This window comes from Leptodactylus fuscus, chromosome 5 (genome assembly GCF_031893055.1).
Source record: "Leptodactylus fuscus isolate aLepFus1 chromosome 5, aLepFus1.hap2, whole genome shotgun sequence".
NCBI lineage: Eukaryota > Metazoa > Chordata > Amphibia > Anura > Leptodactylidae > Leptodactylus > Leptodactylus fuscus.
In genome coordinates, this window is record NC_134269.1 from 120,932,407 (window position 1) to 120,952,797 (window position 20,391).

A 20,391-nucleotide genomic window follows, 5' to 3' on the forward strand; every position below is an offset into this window, starting at 1 on the left:
ATTGTATAATTAGTTTATTTATTTGATGAATCTGACACATTGTGAGCCCTTGTTCACATACATAATGGTTGCGGCTACATTATATCTTCAATTTACACTGAAATGTGAATGGAGGCGGCGCCATCTAGCGGTAGCTGCTGACCTTACACTGGATGTCGCTGCTGATCCGTGGGAACTTTTCCTCAGAGATGGGTTCCCGGCCGGGCCTTTATGAGTTCTGCACCACTTGTCAGCTGCAGGGACCGGCGTGACTTTCCTTGAGAGGTGCAGACCGTACGGGAGACATGCAAGCGGTGCGGCACGTTGTGTGCGCCATGTCAGGTGGGGTGGACAGCGCTGTGAGCGCTCTGCTGCTGCGGAACAGAGGTGAGGACCCAGGGCTGCTGCTGCTGCTCGGAGCTCCTCCATTATACAGTGTGTTTATAAGGTGGCATTCTGTGGGGCTGTGTATATGGCGGGTAGTCAATGGAGGGTTCTTCTATACTTATGCATGAAACCCTCCACTTTACACCCCTGGGTATATCTAATGCATATATTAAATGAGCAGTAGTCAGTGTGCCCAGCAGAGTCACACAGTGAGGGACATGGTCTTATGGCATTGAATGGAATTATTGTCTCGGCCAAAGCCATGTTTCACCATGCCTGTAACTGCAGTGGGCATCTATATTGGTACAGATGGAAGCACTCATTGCACTTGTAAAGTAAGGTTGGCACCTGTGGTGGGGAGAGCAGTGACTATATCTGGGGACTTTAGGGCATTCTCCCTTGTTACACATACCACTGCTCTAAGGGTTAATTAGAATATAAATTAAGGTCTTTAAAAAGTCACACAAACGCAGTTTTCTCTAAATCTGCCCCATCCGTTTTTTTTGGTTTTTTTTCCATATTCTCAGTACATCATACTGAATATTACATGGTACCCTTACAAAGTACAGCTTGTCCCGCAGAAAGTTAAATCCTTATAAGGCTCTGTGAAACGGAAAAATAAGAAAGCTCTGGGTTTTGGAAGGTGGAGAGAAATATATATATATATGGCAGGGAGGATTTAAAAACATCCATGTTTATTTCAGTCCATTAAAAAAAAGATAAAAATTTTAGGATAAGGCCCCATGTAGCGAGCCGCAGTCAAAAAGCTATGGGAAAAACCTCGGCTGAAATGCATTGCGGTTTTTCTTGCTTCACTTTTCACAGAGAGTCCACGGAATTTTTCTCTGTGGGCTTTCTACTTCAATTACACCTATAGTTAAAATGCCAGTGTTTCCATAGGTATAATCTACTCAATGTGGGGCCATGGCTAAGGTACCAAGTTGTGGAAATGCAGCATTTTTTTGTTGTTTCATGTTTTGCTGTGTGTTTTATGTGTTTTTTGTTTGTTTTTTTTGAGCCAGAGTCAGGAGTGGCTTGAAAAGGAATGGGAAAATATAAAGGAAGCTTTTAGGGTATGTTCACACGGCAGAAAATGGATTCCGCGTGTGAACATACCGTGCAGCTATCTACGATGGAATGCCGATGCAGTGCACTGACATCCCGTCACGGCATTCCGCTCCAATTTAGGCCCGAATGAATGGATCTAATCAGGAGGGAGTCTCGTGCCACGGAATCCACAGCAAGATAGGGCATCTCGCTTCTTTTTTTCCAAGAAAAAAAGCGAGCGGCTCCCATTGAAGTCAAAATCCGCTGCCAAAAAACTGTGTGAACTAGCCGTTAGACGTTTCCCTTCTGTTACATCCACTGCTGACTTTGGCTTAAAAAAACCCCAAAAAACAAAAAAACGCAAAATAATCTGCAACGAGAAATCTCTGCATTTCTGCAGCCTAAAGGAATATGTCTAAGGTTACAGACTAAAGGTGTGTGCAAGTGGTTGGAATCAAGTTTGGTATATATTTAGATTTTTATGTCCAGTTCTTCTATGACTGTTTGAAACACAAATAGAGATGTAACCTTTGGACATATTCATAATATATTTTTAATGGATTGAAATAAATAGGTATGTTTTTTTAAGCTCTGATCAGGGGTGAACCTGCCCTTTTCGCCGCCCGAGGCGGACGACAGAAAGCCCCCCCACCCCGGGAGGAGGGGTTGGAGCAGAGGGGGCGTGGCGGAGCGAAGGTGGCAGGGCAAAGCGAAGGGGGCGGGGCTTAGCGGCGTTCACAGGCAGGGAGAGGACCTGCTCTCTGCCTGAGTGTGAGGGGAGGCCGCTGGAGTAGCGCTGCTACAGCGGCCTCCCCAATCCACCGCTCAGTGCTAAGCCAGTCCAGGACTGGCCTAGGTAAGAATAAATGCCGCCCTCCCTGGGGCCCTGGCATAGCGCCGCCTGAAGCGGTCGCTTCAGGTCGCCTCATTGAGTTTTCTGCTGAATATTACCTGCTACCGATGTGTTTAGTCTGATCACCATTCATGTAAAATGCCCTGCATATCAAAGTGTACAGCAAGTGTAATATAGTCTTTTTTTTTTTCTGTAAAGTTAGAATAGGCTGTGTGATGTTGGATGATAAATCTGCTGCGTAACTAGTCACTGTGATAAATCTGTTGCTTTTTAAAACTGTCCAACCATTTAAATGGTGTTAGTAAATGTACTCCAGTGTATAAGTTCTCTGCTGCTGATATGTGAGTAGACCAAGTACAGAAGTTCTTCATCATGACCAGATTCATCTCTCAAGTTTAAACTAGAAGTGATCACTTCAGTTTCCTATGAGCATCTGCTGCATTAGTTTTCATACGAGTCCTGATGTTTACTTGGTGGATTCCTTCTTTTATTTTCTGCTGATGGCAATACACATAACATTATGCTCCAGAATCTGATGTTACCAATGCATTTCTACAGTTCTGTCACACTGTGTTCTTAGGTTATCAGGTGACTGGTGTCTTTATGAACAATTGGGATATGGTGGATGAGTATGGTGCCTGCAGTGGAGAGAAGGACTGTGAAGATGCCTATAAAGTCTGCCGGACGCTGGATATCCCCTTCCACCAGGTGTCGTATGTAAAGGAATACTGGCTTGAGGTGTTTAGGTAAGTGGGGTGTCATGGGTATGTGGGAAGGGGAATGGGGGTGCTGAACAGGAGTGTGGGTTTGTTTTTGTTTTGTTTTTGTTTTTTTACATTTTATGCTTCTCCCTATGAATATTTGTTAAACTCATTTACTCTCTGTATTTATTGGCCTTTGCTTGTTTTGTTTGTTTGTTTTTTTTAGTTATTTCCTGAATGAATATGAAAAGGGAAGAACCCCGAATCCCGATGTATTGTGCAACAAGCATATTAAATTTAACCACTTCCTAAACTATGCTATTAATAACTTAGGTAAGACCCTGTGCATAACCAACTGTGATAACATGTAAGGAAATATTCACACATGACAGATTTCTTGCTGCAATCTTTGCTAATATAAAATTACCTCAATACATCTCTGCGGGGTTGTTTCTGTAGTATGTGTTAATGATTAAAGGATCAGTGCGGATGAACATATGTTAAATATGTTTTAAGAATATGAGCTGGTCAACACTAAGTTTATCTGCTGTCTGTGGACCAATCGGTGTCTGATCTTTCACAACTATACTTACTTATGTATTCTTTGATCCCTTAAAAGCTATCACTAGATAGGTGATGAGTAAAGCAAGCTGTTGATCATGTAACTTCCATGACCAAGAGAACATATTTTCAAGTCAGTGTTGTACTCTCCTCCCATCAATCCCCTTTTCTCTTCTGTACTCCTGTACTTTTATTGAAAAGCTTTACCAAAAGGATACTTGACAAAACAAAATAAAAACTGTGACATTTCCAGGTGCTGTCTTTTTTTTGTATGATCAGTTATTTCTGAACAAAACTACCAGTTATGATTCTGTTAAGTACAAAATAGGTTTCAGTGAATAATTGTCCTTTTTTTTTTCTTTACTGTCACAGGAGCTGATGCCATAGCCACTGGACATTATGCAAGAACATCACACGAGGATGAAGAAATATTTCAGCACCAATATTTAAAGAGACCTCAAAGCCTTTTTAGGAACAGATTTGACATAAGAAACAGTATGTGGATAAACATTGTTAGACTAAATGCTCTTTGGGTATAGACATAATTGTCATTGACATGTACCAGCTTTCATGTACTGTTGTTCATTATCAATTACATAGATGTAAAGCTTCTTCAAGCTGCTGACCACTTCAAGGACCAGACTTTCTTCCTCAGTCAGATATCACAGCATGCATTAAGAAAAACCTTATTTCCACTTGGAGGTTTGACAAAGGACTTTGTAAAGAAAATTGCAGCTGAAGCAGGATTTCATCATGTGCTAAAGAGAAAGGAGGTGAGGACTTTAAGTGCAAATGTTAGGGCTAATTCAGACGTGAATATGCATGTGCATATTCTGTCGCAGCTTTCCGCTCCGGATTAGGCCCAAATGAATGGGCCTAAGCCAGAGGGTGCTGTCGCAAGGTGGACACCGTGGCTGATTCAGCCACGGAATCCGCCTGAAGAAATGGCAGCTCGTTTCTTTTTTCCACTGACAACCATTGTGAGGGGGCAAATTATGATGTGGATTCCGCCCCAAAATCTGCCCCCTCTTGCCCCGTGTGAACGGGGCCTTAAAGGGAATCTATCACCAACTACAAAATATTTCATTCCTGATGAACACTTTGTTGTTTTACTTTTCTGCAATCTGTCCAACCATTCAAAAGCTATGGCCCCTGGAAGCTTATATACAAACTAGCTTGATTCTCCAAGTGGATGGAAACATTTTGTATTTCTCAAGACTGTATTAGTTGCTGTATCTTTTGAACAGTTGGACAGCTTAAAATAAATGAACACATATAGAGGCCAATAATGCATAATCAGGTATGGGACGTAAATGAAAAATAACAAAAACAAACAACCATACCCAAGGTAGGTATAAAACATTAATTTTATTAGTATCCAAAAATAAAATGAATCATAAAGACACTTATAAATAACATATTACAAAAAACATATATATAAGAAGGGAAACCATTCGGTATAAAGTGCCAGCAAGCCAAAATGATGTAGATAGGGATACACTGTTACATAGAATGAATGTTGTCATGGGTAAGGTGCATATAATAAATGAATAAATAACCCAGCTATTGAGTACTCCGGATAGATTGCCTGGAGAGATACAAGATTGTGCCTATACAGCGCACTCCACTCTCCAGTAACAACCATGGCTTAATAATACATGACAATAAATGCCGCACCAACAACCATGAACATAGCCCCGATGAAACTGGACAGGTTGTTCTAGGTTGCAAAGTCTGATTACAGGAGCACATCTAGCTCTAGACTACCAGTATCTTTGGATCTGACGAAGGAGTATATCCCACGAAACGCGTTATCCTAACCATTTAAAGTTCTACTTCTACTATTGTGTCCTGAGGTGTGCGCCACCAGGCTTTTTTCTATCTTTACAAATGTTTTTTGTAATATGTTATTTATGTGTGTCCTTATGATTCATTTTATTTTTGGATGCTAATAAAATTAATGTTTTATACCTACCTTGGGTATGGTTGTTTGTTTTTGTTATTTTTCAGCTTAAAATACAATGCCTAATTTTTCAGAGACACACTGGCTTTTAAAGGAGTTGTCCAGGATATATTTCCTCGACAGGGAAGGTGTGGTAAACCCCAAAAACCCCATACTCTCCTGTCCCCAGCGCCTCTCAGGGGCGGTCCCATCCTGTAACTCTGCTGTTTCCTAGCAGAAGTCCCCGCCGACATGTTCTATGTCCTTTCCTTAGGCTGTTGGTTATGTGACCACTGAGGCCAATCGGCAGCCTAGAGTAAGGAACATGGAATGTGACTTCTAGCAAGGAAGACAGCAGAGTAGCAAGACGGTGTGCCCTGAGAGGCATCAGAGTATGGTTTTATTTTTTTCACTTTCCTCAGCCTAATCTAAAAAAAAAAAAAAAAAAAATTATACTGGACAACCTCTTTAAATTATGTATAGCATTAAGTATTTATGTTTGACAGGTGCTCTTTAAGGATAACATAATTTCAATAGAATGACAGATATGCTAAGAATACTTATATGCCCCTTATAGCCCCTGCAATCTTTGTGTCTCTGTGCTGCTCTTATATTTAGGTCCAGTTAGATTAGGAGATGTTGTTTTTTTTTAAGTAATAACTTATTTTATTGTCATTTATGCTGATTGCCATTAATTCTAGTATGTTTGTATTTACTTGTTATAGAGCATGGGGATATGCTTCATTGGTGAGAGAAATTTTGAAAAGTTCATCCTTGAGGTCAGTTTTTGCAGGTTATTACTGAAACTAGTATGTTGTGTGGGGTTTATCACCTTATGTCAACTGTTATTCTTCTTTTACAAGTATTTAGAGCCCCACCCTGGAAACTTTGTTTCAATTGAAGATGGTAAAATCTTAGGCACACACAAAGGTATTTTTTTCTTCCTTCTTAAACAAACAAAAAAATGTTTTTTTTTTCTTTAACTCTTTATTTAAGATTTTGTAAATATATCAATGTACCAAAAAATGGAAACCAATGGATTTAACACCCGTGGGCATACCTCATTAGTCAAAGTTTCTTTTACCATTGCATTAATAATGTGGCTTATTATGGAATGACAGCAGGGCCTAAAAGTGTAACTTACTTGCTATTGGTGTCGGGTAAGGGGGGTGGGGGAGTTTGAGAGATTAGTGAACATTTTTTGTAATAATATGATTAACCTATAAAACATTCTTTTAATAGACAACAGACTGTAAAGTTCCTATTAGAAATGCTTTAAGCACATTGCCACTGATAGTATGCCCCATACACTGTATTCAGTATAGCATGTAGAGCTGTAATATTTTCCAAAGGTCATGAGTTTGGCATGGATCCCACGCCAGATACCTTCACTGATCAGCTGATCAAAAAATCAGCTGTAATTGGGTGAGAGCTGCTTTTGCCCTACAGGCTAGTGGCCACACTTTCACCAGTCACATGACCTGTTCGCAGCTCAGTCCCATTCAATAGAAAGGAGTATGTGTTGTAATACCAAGCACAACCATTATACAACATACAGTACTGTGCTTGGTAAGCAGTGAAGCCTCCACAGAATTTGTGTGAATGCTGTGGCCTTCATGAACAACTGATCTATAGGGTTGCTCACACACTAACTGATCTGTCTCTCAAGCGAACAGTAACTCTCTTCTTTTCAGGTTGGTTTTTGTTCACTTTGGGACAAAGAGCAAGGATAGGTGGCCTGCGAGATGCATGGTTTGTGGTTGATAAAGATGTCGCCACAGGTGACGTTTTTGTGGTGAGTGTGTTAGTTATTTATTTTTTCAGTTACAGCTGCGTAATGCTAAATCACAAAATGGGATGCAAAAATTACTAATATCTTGAAAAGATTTTAGGATCTTATGCTACACAAAAAGTGTGCTTATTGAATAGAAAGATATGCACATTAGGGTTAAATTGGATTTCTTACAACTTTATGTAATGGCATATATATTGTGTTCAAACATGCAAAAGACGTCCCTATAAGGTGGCAAAATCATGGCATATGACATAATACAGGAGCAAGGTGCATACGAATGAGTCCTCAATAGCATTTCAATTCTCTATGTAGCTGTAAGTGACCAGACACTTAGCAAGACAGAACCCTGTCTACACTACAAACTGAAGGAGCCAGAGATGTGTTATATGCTCACAATTTTATATGAAAGCCAGCAGAGCAGGGATTCCTTGGACCGACAAATATACTGTATCTCATCCAGGAAGGTGGCATAAATTATACTAAAAACGACACTGGTTCCTCATAGACTTTAGTTGTGGTGCACTGGAGTGTGCCTAAATTATTAAGTGGCCAGAGCCACTTAATCAACTTCCCCATTAGCGTAAGATGCTCCTGACTTTTAAAGTCTTGATTAAAAAATCATACAGTAGAAAGACAATGGCGCCGCACACTTTTGTCGGTGGTGCTGCGTTGTAGAGTTCCCTAACCCACTGTACATGTAGAGGAAACCATGGCACACAGAAGATAAATAATTGTTTACAGATCAAATTGGTGACTTTTTTTTGTTGGTAGTGGACCCTTTTCAAGCTAGATTTGTGTTTGGAGTCATCATTACACACAGATCTGGTTTGGAAAAAGGTTTGTTGAGACCAAAACATCAATTTGATCTGAAAACTTTTATGTCTGAAGTGTAGTCAATGGACAATTTTCTATCTACATTCCTTGCCCTGATGAGCAAATAAAGTACATTTTTTTTCTTTAATATAGATTGCGAGCCATATAGGGCCATATAGGGCTCACTATGTACATTTTCCCATCAGTATGTCTTTGGTGTTTGTGAGGAAATCCACACAAACACAGGGAGAACATAGAAACTCCTTGCAGATGTTGTCCTTGGCGGGATTTGAACCCAGGACTCCAGTGCTGCAAGGCTATAGTGCCACTGTGCTGCCCCCCCCCCCCAAATAAACTACATTTGTGCTTTCAACCCATCTCTCTTGTGTGCCATCGTTTCCTCTACTTGATTAAAACAACAATCTTAATGAATTCTCCCAGTGTTCCTCTTACTATTGATCAGTACATTAGAAAGCCCCTTTAAAGTGAGCTTTTTGTAAAAATCTTAAATAAAATGTCTGGTTTTTCACATGAGCTTCTAGGAAGAAAAGTTGTGTTACCAACAATTTCTGTCTTCTGGAATGTTTAGCACTAAATATAAACTAACCAGCACTTTGACAACAATTGACTGTTCTGCTCTGTAGGCCCCATGTACAGATCATCCAGCCTTGTTCAGAGACTTACTACGGACTGACAGAATGCACTGGATTTCAGAGGAGCCTCCTGCAGAGCTGGTGCACCGCAAGATGATGGAATGTCATTTTAGGTTTCAACACCAGATGGCACTAGGTACTTTTGCCATAGAACACTGAAATTAGTGCCAAAATTTTGCAAATTTATCAAATTTATTTATAGAGGAATTGTCTCTTCTGTTGTGATCATTTACAGCTTATCTTATTGTGGTACAGTTATAGTTGAAGATCCTGCATGGTGTGTTTTACCATAAGTCAACATAGTTTTAGCTGCTTGCATGCAATGAATGGAAACATTTTTGCTTGCATACAACAGATGAAAAACATGACTTAATTACATACTGTTCACACAGGACGGCTTTAGATAGTGTAAACATTAGTCTGTTAACCACTTCTGGACCTCCCATAGACTATATACGTCCGGGAAGTGTTTGCCTAGTTCTGACAGGACGTACTGGTATGTCCAGTGAGAACACAGCAGCTGCACGGAGATTGTGCAGCTACTGAAGCTGGGAGCCGGCTGTAACTTCAGCCAGAGCTCCCACAGAGATGGCAGGGAAGATTTATTACCTCCCCTGCCTTCTTGATCACTGTATACAGCGCTCAAATGCCATAAATGAAAATGCAGGTGTTTATTCTGCTTGAAAAATCAGAGTATTGTTGTTCAGTCTGTAAAATATTCTATGTGTACGTTTCAGGCCTCTTTAATATAGAAGCAAGCACTTGTGTTAAGTATAGATGTTTTCTAGAGGTCCAGCAATCGAGCTGGTGTGCTTAGGGCTCGGATGAGAACTAACCTAAGAATAAGGGGACTAAAGCAAAGTTGCATATTCTCCCTGTTGCTGTTAGCACTTGCTTTGAGCTTTTGGCAATCGCATGTCACCGGCACCAGAGTATAGAATCATAAAAAACAGGTAATAGACTTGGCATATACTAAAGTGGAACGAGGAGCGTTCTAGGCTGAGATCAGGTGAATGTACATGGAAAACAATAGTGCGTTCCAACATCAAAGCTTGGCTTCATTTAAATGGAGTCTATCATTGGCTAGAGTGATTTTTAACTAAGCATATCTTTGTATAGCCTTTAGAAAGGCTATTCTAGACATACCTTTTATTAATTAATTGGCGTCACCGTTTTTGAATTAGCCCGCTTGTCTTGATATGCAAATTATCTTGCACGGAGTACCAGAAGCTTTCTTGCTGTTCCCTGAGCACTGCAGCATCATCAGCCTTCCCCGATTCTCACTGCCCCCTTCTTTACAGGTGATCCCTCCTCCTACAGCTCTTCACTGCTTCCAGAGAAGCTACTCACATACAGCACATGTGCGCAATTTTAATTGCACTGTATGTGTCTAGCTGCTCTGAAGGACGCAGTGAAGAGGTGTAGAAGGAGGGATCAGCTGTAAAGGCTATGTAAAGATATGCTTATTTGAAAATAGCTATAGCCAATGATAGGCTAAAGTTTATTTTAAAGGGAGTCTAAGTCCTCTTATTTTGGGATGCTGCAAAAAAAAAAAAAAATAAAAAAAATCTGCATCTTACAATACCAGCAAAGTAATTTGGTTAATTTCATCCACACATAGAGGAAAAACTGCTTTTTCAAAAACATGTGCGTTGTTGATTTTAGCTGTGGCAACTCAAGTGGTTTCCCTATAAATTTAATTGGGGAAGGAAAAAGGTAGAGAAAAACGCTGAAAAAAAATTCAACAAAGAAATGCTGGGGAAAATGTTAGTTTTAAAGCCTTATTTAAGCTGTGACTTTACTACCCCAGTCCCCAACCCACCCAGGAGCAGTTCAGCTAGCAAACGCTGACAACATAAGTCACTCATGGGGGTGATTTATTGCCTAGTCAAATATGTAGAGGAGATTCTGTATGGGACTGAAGAAGTGAGACACAAGACAGACACTGTGTCACAGAACAGACCATGCAGCAGGGAAGGAATTTGCACACATGGAGAATGAGAATGGAGAGTACACAGAGAGTGAGAGCAGGCAGATGAATCATGAGAATTGTAGTCTGTCCATAGATTTACTGCATGTAAATAACAGTGATACTGTAGTGACAGCAGCAAGTAAAATAAAGCCAAGCAAAGGCTGCACAAGGGAACAGGGAGTATTTAGCACTGCTGAGGATATATTTGCAGCCTATTTTTGGAAGCTGGAAAACCCCTTTAAGTATAAGTGGAATTTAGCTGAAGCCAAGCTTTGGTTGCTGGAACTCATGACTTTATTACTAAAGACCTGCAGAACTTTGCGTAAAACAGCTCAATGATCCATTTTGCAAAATATTTAGGTTTTGTTTTTTTTCGTGGTCTGTTGTTAGACCTTGGCTGCTTCTCGTGCTATGTATGAATATATAATAGGTACTCAGGAGTAGCTTTCTGTCTGGTTATACAGCCTCCCTGGGATGGTCTATATTTCTTCTCAGTAATTGTATTTCTTCTACGGTCTTACAGAATATCTTTGGCTGGCATGTCTGTGTGATTATATGAGCTCTTGGGAAGTTTGTGCATTATGCTGTTGGACTTGTTCCTTGATGTAATGCACCCACAGTGTTCTTTAATCCCCGAGAAATGCGCTGCCTGTCACGTCTTGTTGCCTAGCTTAGAAATAATGTCTCAGACTTTATTTTTCAATGGTTACATTGTTCACAGGGTGAAGTAAAGTTATAATTGCCATGGGCATGATATAGGATGGAAGACTTAATGAATGCTATGGAAATAGCAAAGCTTCATAACCTTCAATGACTGACTTTTGCATTGCTCTATTTGTGTCTCCATTACACGTCTGTAATGTTTTCTGCACCCAAGATATGGGGGGGGGGAGAGAAAATAACAAAATATTGTACTTGTGTAATATAGTATAAGTGTTATATTTTCTAACCAATTGTAATTACAATTTCAGTGCCATGTGTACTAACCTTAAACCAGGATGGCACAGTTTGGGCAACATTAGTGAAACCAATAAGAGCTCTTACACCTGGCCAGGTAAGAAACTAAGTACTTTAATTTGTTAAATGGCTGTTATTATTATTAATAATAATTAATTATTTTATTTTGCTTTCTTACCTACTTCCATCATATTCTGCAGTTTTTTGTAGGCATTATCAGTCGCGCTCTCCTATAGGTCTCACAATATAAATTCCCTATCAGTGTGCCATTGGAATTACATCCTTAGTAGCCATGTAAGATTTGTTCTGTACAGTCAATACAATTGCTCAGTAGCTTACATCTCTGAGGCACAGGGGGCTACCAGAAGTGTCTAAAACAACAGTTCAGCAGACCCTACTGTGTTTTTGCCCGAAAACAGATGAATGGTCACTGCAGGTCCATCGAGATATGGCTTCAGTGTACACGGCTTTTTTGGAATTGGACCATCACTGATTGGGAAAGGTTTGCCTTATCTAATGCGTCACATTTTCATTGAATGGGGAGGGGGAGAAACAAGCACCCTGCAACCTAAAAGAACACACTGGTAGAAGACAGCATTATGGTCTGGGGAATTTTTTTTTTCATGGCATACTCTGTGTCCACTCATCAATGTGAAAGGAACTCTGAAACAATTTGGGTATGGATCCATTCTTGCATATGACATACACCTGTACATGCTCTTTGTCTCCCCTGGGGCAGGTGGAATCTTCCAGCAAGGCAGGTATGATTATCTAAAGCCATAAACCCCATAGGAAAATCATAAAACACTTTTGTACAAATGAAATAAAACAAATGTACTAACACAGTAGGGCTGCTGCCCATAAACGGAAGACTGGGCCATATGGCTGACATGCTGTGCATATCTGATGCTCATTAGTGACTACTGTAACCATGGTTATAGATGATCTGAAGGAATGTCACATACTGACAATATGTCTACCAAATGTTAGAAGCAGAATATTTTAGTAATACCCATTACTAGGAAACAATATATTTCACTTGGTCACCATTTGGAATATTTTTTTTAAGAAATTGCATTAAAGTGCATCTTTACAATAAGTGCCTTCCATCATGAGTGGGCAGCAGGCTGATTTTCTCGGAATGAAAAAGCGCCTGGCATCTGTCCGCCTAATGCTGTACTGTAAACGCACAGATCTGTGAGTTTGTACAGGGGTGAGTTAACTGTACCCAATGATTTCTCTTCTGTGTATATGTGGGAGAACCTAGGTAACCATTCAGTGCCGTGTAATGTGAGACATTACCAATGTAGTTTACCAGGCCATTCACTAATCACCTAACAAACGCATTGTAATAAGAGAACCTATAATTGCCCAAAATAAGTCCAACTCAAGAATACATATTTAATGCTGCTCGTCATTGATCTGCCTCTTTAACATTATTTCTTGGCACAGTCTCATGTACACTCAAATGTTGTTTAAGGAACAGCATTTTCCCTTTAAAATAAAAAGCAGCAGTAAATCTAAAGCCAGAAGATCTCACCATCTGTCAGCTTGTACTATTGAGCTGCTTTTTCCTATATTTGTTTCTGCAAGAGTTGAAGGACAACATACAATATACCTACTAGTGCAGTTTCTCTGGAGAATATCACTTGGTTTTTCTAAGGCTCCTGAATATCAAGGACCAAGTTACGGTATATGGTGATGTATTGTTTCTGTATCTTGGCATAACTTTCTCATTTTGGACTCTGGAAGTGGCCACCCTTTTAGAATCTACATTCTTTAGATGTTGTTTCATCACAGAAATGAACACGAATGTATATCAGTACACTACATTACCATACCAGAGAGAGGTGGGATCAGCACAAATACCTGACATGCATTTTGCCCTTTCTGGGGCCTTGTCAAGGGATGATTTGACATACAGGTTTCCAAATATTTAAATATATGACTAGCCAATGGAGTTATAAAACTTTCAGGTGTAAAGATTGAAATAATGAGCACCTTACCTGTCATGAAGAGCGCTGTAATGAGGAGCTCATGGAAGATTCAAAACCGGAAACGGCCAAATATCACAAGACAAATGACAGTATGCTTAAGGGACTGGGCTGCAGGTAAGTATTCATAAATTGTGTGACTTCACGGTCACGTGACACACGCATGCGCGGTAGAATAAGACATAATGGAGTGCAAGACTGCATAAAATGAGGGAAGGCCTCAAATAGTTATTTCTCAGACATTATAAAACTTACAAACTTGCTTTTGGTGTCATATGAAAGAGGAGATTCTCTTCTTCAGTCAGTTGGAATATTCCTGTGATACATATTATGAAGCTGCGTATATATATATATCTTGAACTTCTAGTGGCTATTGGAGCTAGTACCACTTCTCATGCAGGAAAGATAGATAACATGAAGATAAACCTTTTGAACCTACTGCAGCAAGATTTTCACAATCTATATGATTGCGTCTACGACAGAACCCTGGATTTTAACAATAGAAGACATGGTTACTCCCTTCCCAATCATGTGGCAGCTCAGGAGCGTAAAGTGTATCTCTAATAACAAAAATACAGTGATTGCAAAAATCAGGTTTATTGGAATGATGTACACATAATCTACATGCTTGAGTCAGTTGAGGACTCGAACCCCACTGATTTTTCTAGAAAAAAAAAAGGTTCAGAGACCAATTCCCAGATGCACCACCTTCTACTGCATATACTGTTACGTGACCACACGGAGTGCAGCCTAGACCACCCATTCCTGGGGCTGTTCGAGATTTCTGCTGCTAAAGTTGCTGAACTGAAAAGACTGGGATTGATGCAACAAATTGTATGCCATAGATCCTGCTTGCATCATGCCAATGCTACCTTCATGGTATTACCAGACTTCTTGGTGGAGCAATAGAGGAAGTGGGCTTTGATTGTGGCGATAAAATGTTGCCTTAGAGATCTTAACATTGCCTATTCCATGGCTTACCCTGCCTGGCTGCGCATTGTAGAATGAGAAAAAGCAATCTTTACTGAACCAAGAGAAGCTGATCAGTGAATCTCCAAAAGACCTGGCCTTCTGGTTGCTCAGAGTTATACATTCCCTGACTTCTTTCATAAATGAGACTCTGAAGACTCACATTTTAACCCTTTGGGCTTATGATTATGATTGACTACAGTGAAAAATCATAGCTGGTAGAAGGAGGAGGAAACTAGCAGGAAATATCTCAGACTCCTTCAGGTGCCAGGTCATTGACCTGAGCTTGCTGCATTTATATAAAATGATGGGTTCAATAAAGTAATGAATAGTTTCTATGGATAAGTGTATATACATACTGTGGAATCTAGTAATAATCCCCTGAACATGTGTATTACTCTGAATTCCATCCTTTTAAATTATGCAGCATAAACATGGTATGTTTATGGCTTTATATCCACTCTATTGCCTTGGTATAGTATGTGGCTTCATGTTTATCCATCTGCAAAATGTACATTTATGGGGACTAGTGCAGGAATGCATTTGTTATTGCATTAAAAAGTTCCCTTTGTCACATTTGGCTGACCACTATCTCTCCTGACTGCAACACGTCATCCCTTCCCAAGACTTTAGTATCTCCAAATGCATGGTTTTACCCGCGTTTGGGGGCATCATGGGTTTCACTGTGGCCGGGGCCATTTTTACACATTAGTGGGTCCCATTCAGAGGGCCTTCCCTTGCATAATTTAATGGCCCCTCAAGTATCCCAGACACTATAGTATCCCTTCAAGTAGCCTTCACATGATGCCCCCTCTGTGAGAATTCAATAAATATATCACCTACAAATTAAAGGTTGTAGTCTCCTAACTTTCTCCATGGAGTCTCTGGCTCAGCATTCATCGTGCCTCCCTGTCTCAGGTGTCAGCTCTGTGCTCCACCATTGTATTCAGCTTCTTTATCATCCTAAGTATGCAAATAGAGTTAAAATCACCACCTGCTGCCAGGAACAGCAGTACAGCACCCAACCTGTGGACCTGTTCCTATGATTTAAGTGGCACTGGCTGCGGCCATGTCACAATGATAGTTTGTGACACGGCCACAACAGGGACAAACTGCATCCTTCGGGTGTGTTATACATTGGATTGTAAGATGAGGAGCTATGTACAGAACTGGGGACAGCTACTACGTTCTCGGGGCAGTGCCAGAAACTGTGGGGTGAAAAAAAAACTGTACCCACACATTGATGAAGATATATGGGCAGGGCTCAGACAACTGAACCCCTTGGATATCAGCAGCACAACACTGCTGTGGGGACAGGGCTTCAGGGTTTTAAAGGGGCTCTATCTGATAGAGCCCCACATATGCGTGAATAGCCTTTAAAAAGGCTATTCAGGCACCGTAAATGTTATATTAAACTACCCCCCCCCCCTCCATTTTAAAATAATACCCTAAAAAAGAATATTATCTACTTACGGATCGTGCACGCTGGGCGGGCATTCAGGGTGCGCTGTCTTCTTCATCCCTGCCTCTTCTTCCTCCGATGTCCTCAGGTCCCGTCCTCCTCTGGCGCTCGCGAGCGGACACTGATATAAAAAAAATGGCCTGGGCGCCTGCGCAGTAGCAGCCGCATCCTACTGCGCAAGCGCCCAGGCCATTTTTTATATATCAGTTTCCGCTCGCGAGCGCCGGAGGAAGACGGGACCGGAGGACATCAGAGGAAGAAGAGGCGTGGATGAAGATGAAGACACACGCTGAATGCCCACCCAGCGTGCACGATGCGTAAGTAGAGCACATTCTTTTTTAGATTATTATTTTAAAAGGGAGGGGGGGTAGTTTAATATAATTTTTACGGTGCCTGAATAGCCTTTTTAAAGGCTATTCACGCATATGTGGGGCTCGATCAGCATGATTTTGCTGATAGAGCCCCTTTAATGATTTTGTGCACAAACAGAACAGCGAGAACCTCAGTTGGCAAATTTTATTAAATTAATTTGATTAATCGCTAAACCCTAGTTACATCTATTCTTTACTACTGGAGGTAAAACAAGATGGAAGCTTTCTTCTCCTTCTGTCATAGTTATGTCTCAATAGAAGATCAGGTCTGGCAGGCACAATTTTATCTTCTGTCTGAGAAGTAAACCAACATAACAGAAGAAATCATTGCAGTGAATATTGATGGCTATAGACTGAATATTTTCCGTCAGCGTTCATCATTTATATTAGTTTTACCATTCATTTCTCCAAACCTAAGACTGATCAGTGGAGCACATTTATATGAAGCTGTTGTGTATTTTAAAGGTATCCTAAAAAGTATTGTGACGTCATATTAAAATAAAAGCACCTATTGTCTCCAGGGAACTCCTCTTCACTTTGTCTTTAAGTCATTCCGCTGTGTGCTTGGGAACAGTTGTTTGTTTGATACAAGTTTTCAGTGATATAATTCCTGTTTATTTTGCTTTTTTTCCAGTATGCGGTTTTCTACAAAGGAGAGGAATGCCTTGGAAGTGGTAAAATTGTGAGGCTGGGACCTTCACTGCACACATTACAGATGGGCCAAGAGAGAATGAAATCAGCAGAGACTGCTAAAGATCCATTAACCTGACTCGTGCATCTTCTTCTTGGCCAATTGGAAGAATTCCGTGAAACCCGAGTCAGCAAATTATGGAAGAAGGAAAGCACACACTGTCTCTGTGGTAATTACGGGGCAAGTTCTGACAGACTTTGACTGGCATCCTACCTCTGAGGTCTTCCATACACAATCAGGGATTGTTTTCCACAGTCTATGGACCTGTACATCTCGGAGAGAATACCTTTCCAAAGGTGATATGGTTACAATTTTATTTTTTTAACTTAAGACTCAATATAAATGGTTTTGCATAACTCGCTTAGTTTTGTCTATATGTTTTTACGTGTTAGTTTTTCAGACTAGTCTGTGGGTCAGACAAACAAAAAGGCAAGAAAAGTGTTTAGATTTCATCCATTATTTCCATTTTTTTTTTATCTGATATTGCTGTTGAGGCAAATGATCAAGTGAGACTCATTTAGCATCTTCAGCATGATTAGGCAACCCACCTGCATTGTAGCCTGTTTTGGGTAGGTTTACCTGCCTATACTAAATGGGTAGAAAAAGGGAAACTGTCATTTGCACCTATGCATCCCCACACGTTGCTGTGGGTTTGTCCCCCCCCCCCTCCTTCCCTTGCTTGTCCCCCCCCCTCCTTCCCTTGCTTGTCCCCCCCCTTGCTTGTCTCCATTCCTGTCACTAGAACTACTTGGTCTCTGTGTCAGTCCTTGTTTGCTTTGACTTTAAAATGCTCCTCAATGGTCTCTATCCTATTTAACCCACTTTTGCCTGTAGGTCGGTCACCCATTATATTTATTGTGTGGTCTAGGGCGGGCCTGTTTTACCTTGTAGATATGGTTGATCTTGTGATGTTGGAGCTCAGGTCCTTTGACTACCTCAACTTGGTAATGAAGCCATTTTGTGGCAGGGAGATTCATGGCAAACATGTAGTCCACTTTGTTCGTTTACTCTATGGGTCTCTAAAGGCTGCTTTCACACGGAGTAACGCGCCACTCATTCTGACACGTAAACAATGGGTTCGTTCTAACACGCGCTACCCATTGAACTCAATGGGAGGCTTTTTTACCTTTTGCTTTCAATGTGATACATTGGCTGTTCAGCTGATGCTTTTATATTTATAATTAAATGAATAAAGATATTATATTTTAGTGTTTATTCAAGCAGATTAATTATACATTGAATATTGTGGACACATCTAGTTAAAAAAAAAAAAGGTAACCTCATTTTACCATTTTAAGGACTTATTTATTTATTTTTTTAAGGGAATGAGAATATTTTAAGACTTCACTTTTAATAACTCACTAAAATCTACAGCATGTAAAATATAAATGATACATAATGAGATAGGGAGGTGTATTGGAACCCCTCATTTATATAATATCACCTCCCTTCCACTATATATCGAGTGACATAATAAATAATATATATTACAATCTACAAAGTGTGGAGATACAATTAGTCAGTACTATATTACTAATAAAAAAAAAAAGAATTCCAGCCAAACAGATCTACTAAATGGTCACATAATTGTATGTTAGTGTCCAAAGTGATACCTTGTTGCAGTGTTGTTATGACATAAATCCTCGGATGACAACTATCTAGCACGTGTCATTGCTGGAATGCTATACACTCCCAGACTTTGCAGGATGTCCCATAATCACAGCATCCAGGATAACTCCTGCTCTGTCTCACTCACTATATATAACTCTCCGCTGATATACACACAAACACAGGTAAGTATGTTTGCCATAATTCGTATCAGAGCGTAGTGAATGTGACCGGCCTGAGAAGTGAGTCACCAGTGATGCTGGTGCTAGAAAACGTCTCCAGCATTTAAAGATCACCGCTGTGTCTCTAGGTTACCATGTTATGGAAAGCTGAGACAGAGGCAGATGAGTGTATGGCGGCCGGTGGTGTCAGAGACTATCAGAATGCTCCAAATGACGCAGGAGGTACACTCGGATTAGTGTAACAAAGTAGGGTCTAAACCCATAATATTCACTGGTATAGAGACTTTGTACACATATATCTATGCCATAAAATAGTACATTTATTCACTAATATTCAGCACTGGGATTATATAACTCCTGTGAAGAACACCGAGAATGTGGTGCCCTGTACACGTGCAGACTGGAAGTGGGTCTATTAGTGAACGAAAATGGGGAATGAATAGGGACACGGTGTCTGAATTGGGTCAAATAGGAAAAAAGTAAGATATTCTCGGCATTCCCCACACATGTGCTATTTAATCCCAGACATGCGCGCACACTGCAGCGCTTTCCTACCGACGGAGATATTGCTTTTTCCCATATGCCTTGATCCTCTCTTGCAATCATCTCACAGGTATTCTGACTCCTCTGGCTGCTCTATTTACTGCTTGGCATATTTCCATACTATTACTATGGCCCTTAATATGCTAACTAAGTGGTCGTTCACACTACCGCTGGTGACCATCAGTAGTGTCTGGTATTATTGTCTGTTACAAGATTTCAGCAATGGACGCTAGCTGAACTGTCACAAATCCGCTAACATTTTCATACACTTCAAGAGTATTTAATCTTGTGCCCATTATACACCCAATCCATCATATGCAGGACTTTTGTGTCTGTTAAAAAAAAAACCTGGTTTCATGACTGATGTCAAGCATCCGTTATTTTTTAACATTAAAGTCTTTGGGTAACGGGCGTGTATTCATTATACTGTCTATTTTTCTGCACATGCTCAGAAAGCAGAAACAAAAAGACGCAAGAAAATTGACATATTTACAACAGTTAGGGCTCGTGCACATGGAGTTAACGCGAGTGTATTTTAGCATAATACACGTGTATAGAATACACGTGTAAAAATAACACTCCCACTGACTTCAATGAAATCTTTTACACGTGTAAAAAACGTGTCACGTTTTTTGGTGCATTTTTTTTACATGTGTAAAAGATTTCATTGAAGTCAATGGGAGTCTTATTTTTTCACGTGTATTATATACACGTGTATTATGCTAAAATACGCTCGCGTTACCTGTGTGCACGAGCCCATAGGCTGCATTCACACGGAGTAAGGCGCCGCTCATTCTGACACGTAAACACGTGTCAGAGTGAGCGCTGTAAAACAGAATCCCATTGACTTCAATGGGTGCCGTCTTACGCGTGCTACACACTGAAATCAATGGGAGGTTTTTTAACCCATT

General features: G+C 40.4%; 1 protein-coding gene across 2 annotated transcripts; it reads left to right on the forward strand.

Moving 5' to 3' along the window:
- The first annotated feature begins 218 nt into the window (after positions 1-218).
- Positions 219-17,506, forward strand: TRMU (tRNA mitochondrial 2-thiouridylase). 2 transcript variants are annotated; one of them, XM_075276286.1, is made up of 11 exons: positions 219-366; positions 2,847-3,012; positions 3,194-3,300; positions 3,901-4,023; positions 4,129-4,301; positions 6,196-6,249; positions 6,334-6,400; positions 7,165-7,265; positions 8,723-8,867; positions 11,675-11,757; positions 17,091-17,506. In XM_075276286.1, exons 1-11 carry the CDS (start codon positions 285-287, stop codon positions 17,223-17,225), a joined length of 1,236 nt encoding a protein of 411 aa, XP_075132387.1. In that variant the 5' UTR covers positions 219-284; the 3' UTR covers positions 17,226-17,506. The 2 variants fall into 2 exon arrangements, with proteins under 2 accessions (XP_075132387.1, XP_075132385.1); XM_075276284.1 differs by having other exon boundaries at positions 6,196-6,400.
- The last annotated feature ends 2,885 nt before the right edge of the window (positions 17,507-20,391 follow it).

Excerpts from the sequence above, each read along its gene's own strand:
- TRMU (XM_075276284.1), top strand. The coding sequence starts at position 285 with ATGCAAGCGGTGCGGCACGTTGTGTGCGCCATGTCAGGTGGGGTGGAC. Across the intron at positions 4,302-6,195 it reads ATGTGCTAAAGAGAAAGGAG|AGCATGGGGATATGCTTCAT; the intron begins GTGAGGACTTTA and ends TACTTGTTATAG. Across the intron at positions 11,758-17,090 it reads GAGCTCTTACACCTGGCCAG|TATGCGGTTTTCTACAAAGG; the intron begins GTAAGAAACTAA and ends CTTTTTTTCCAG.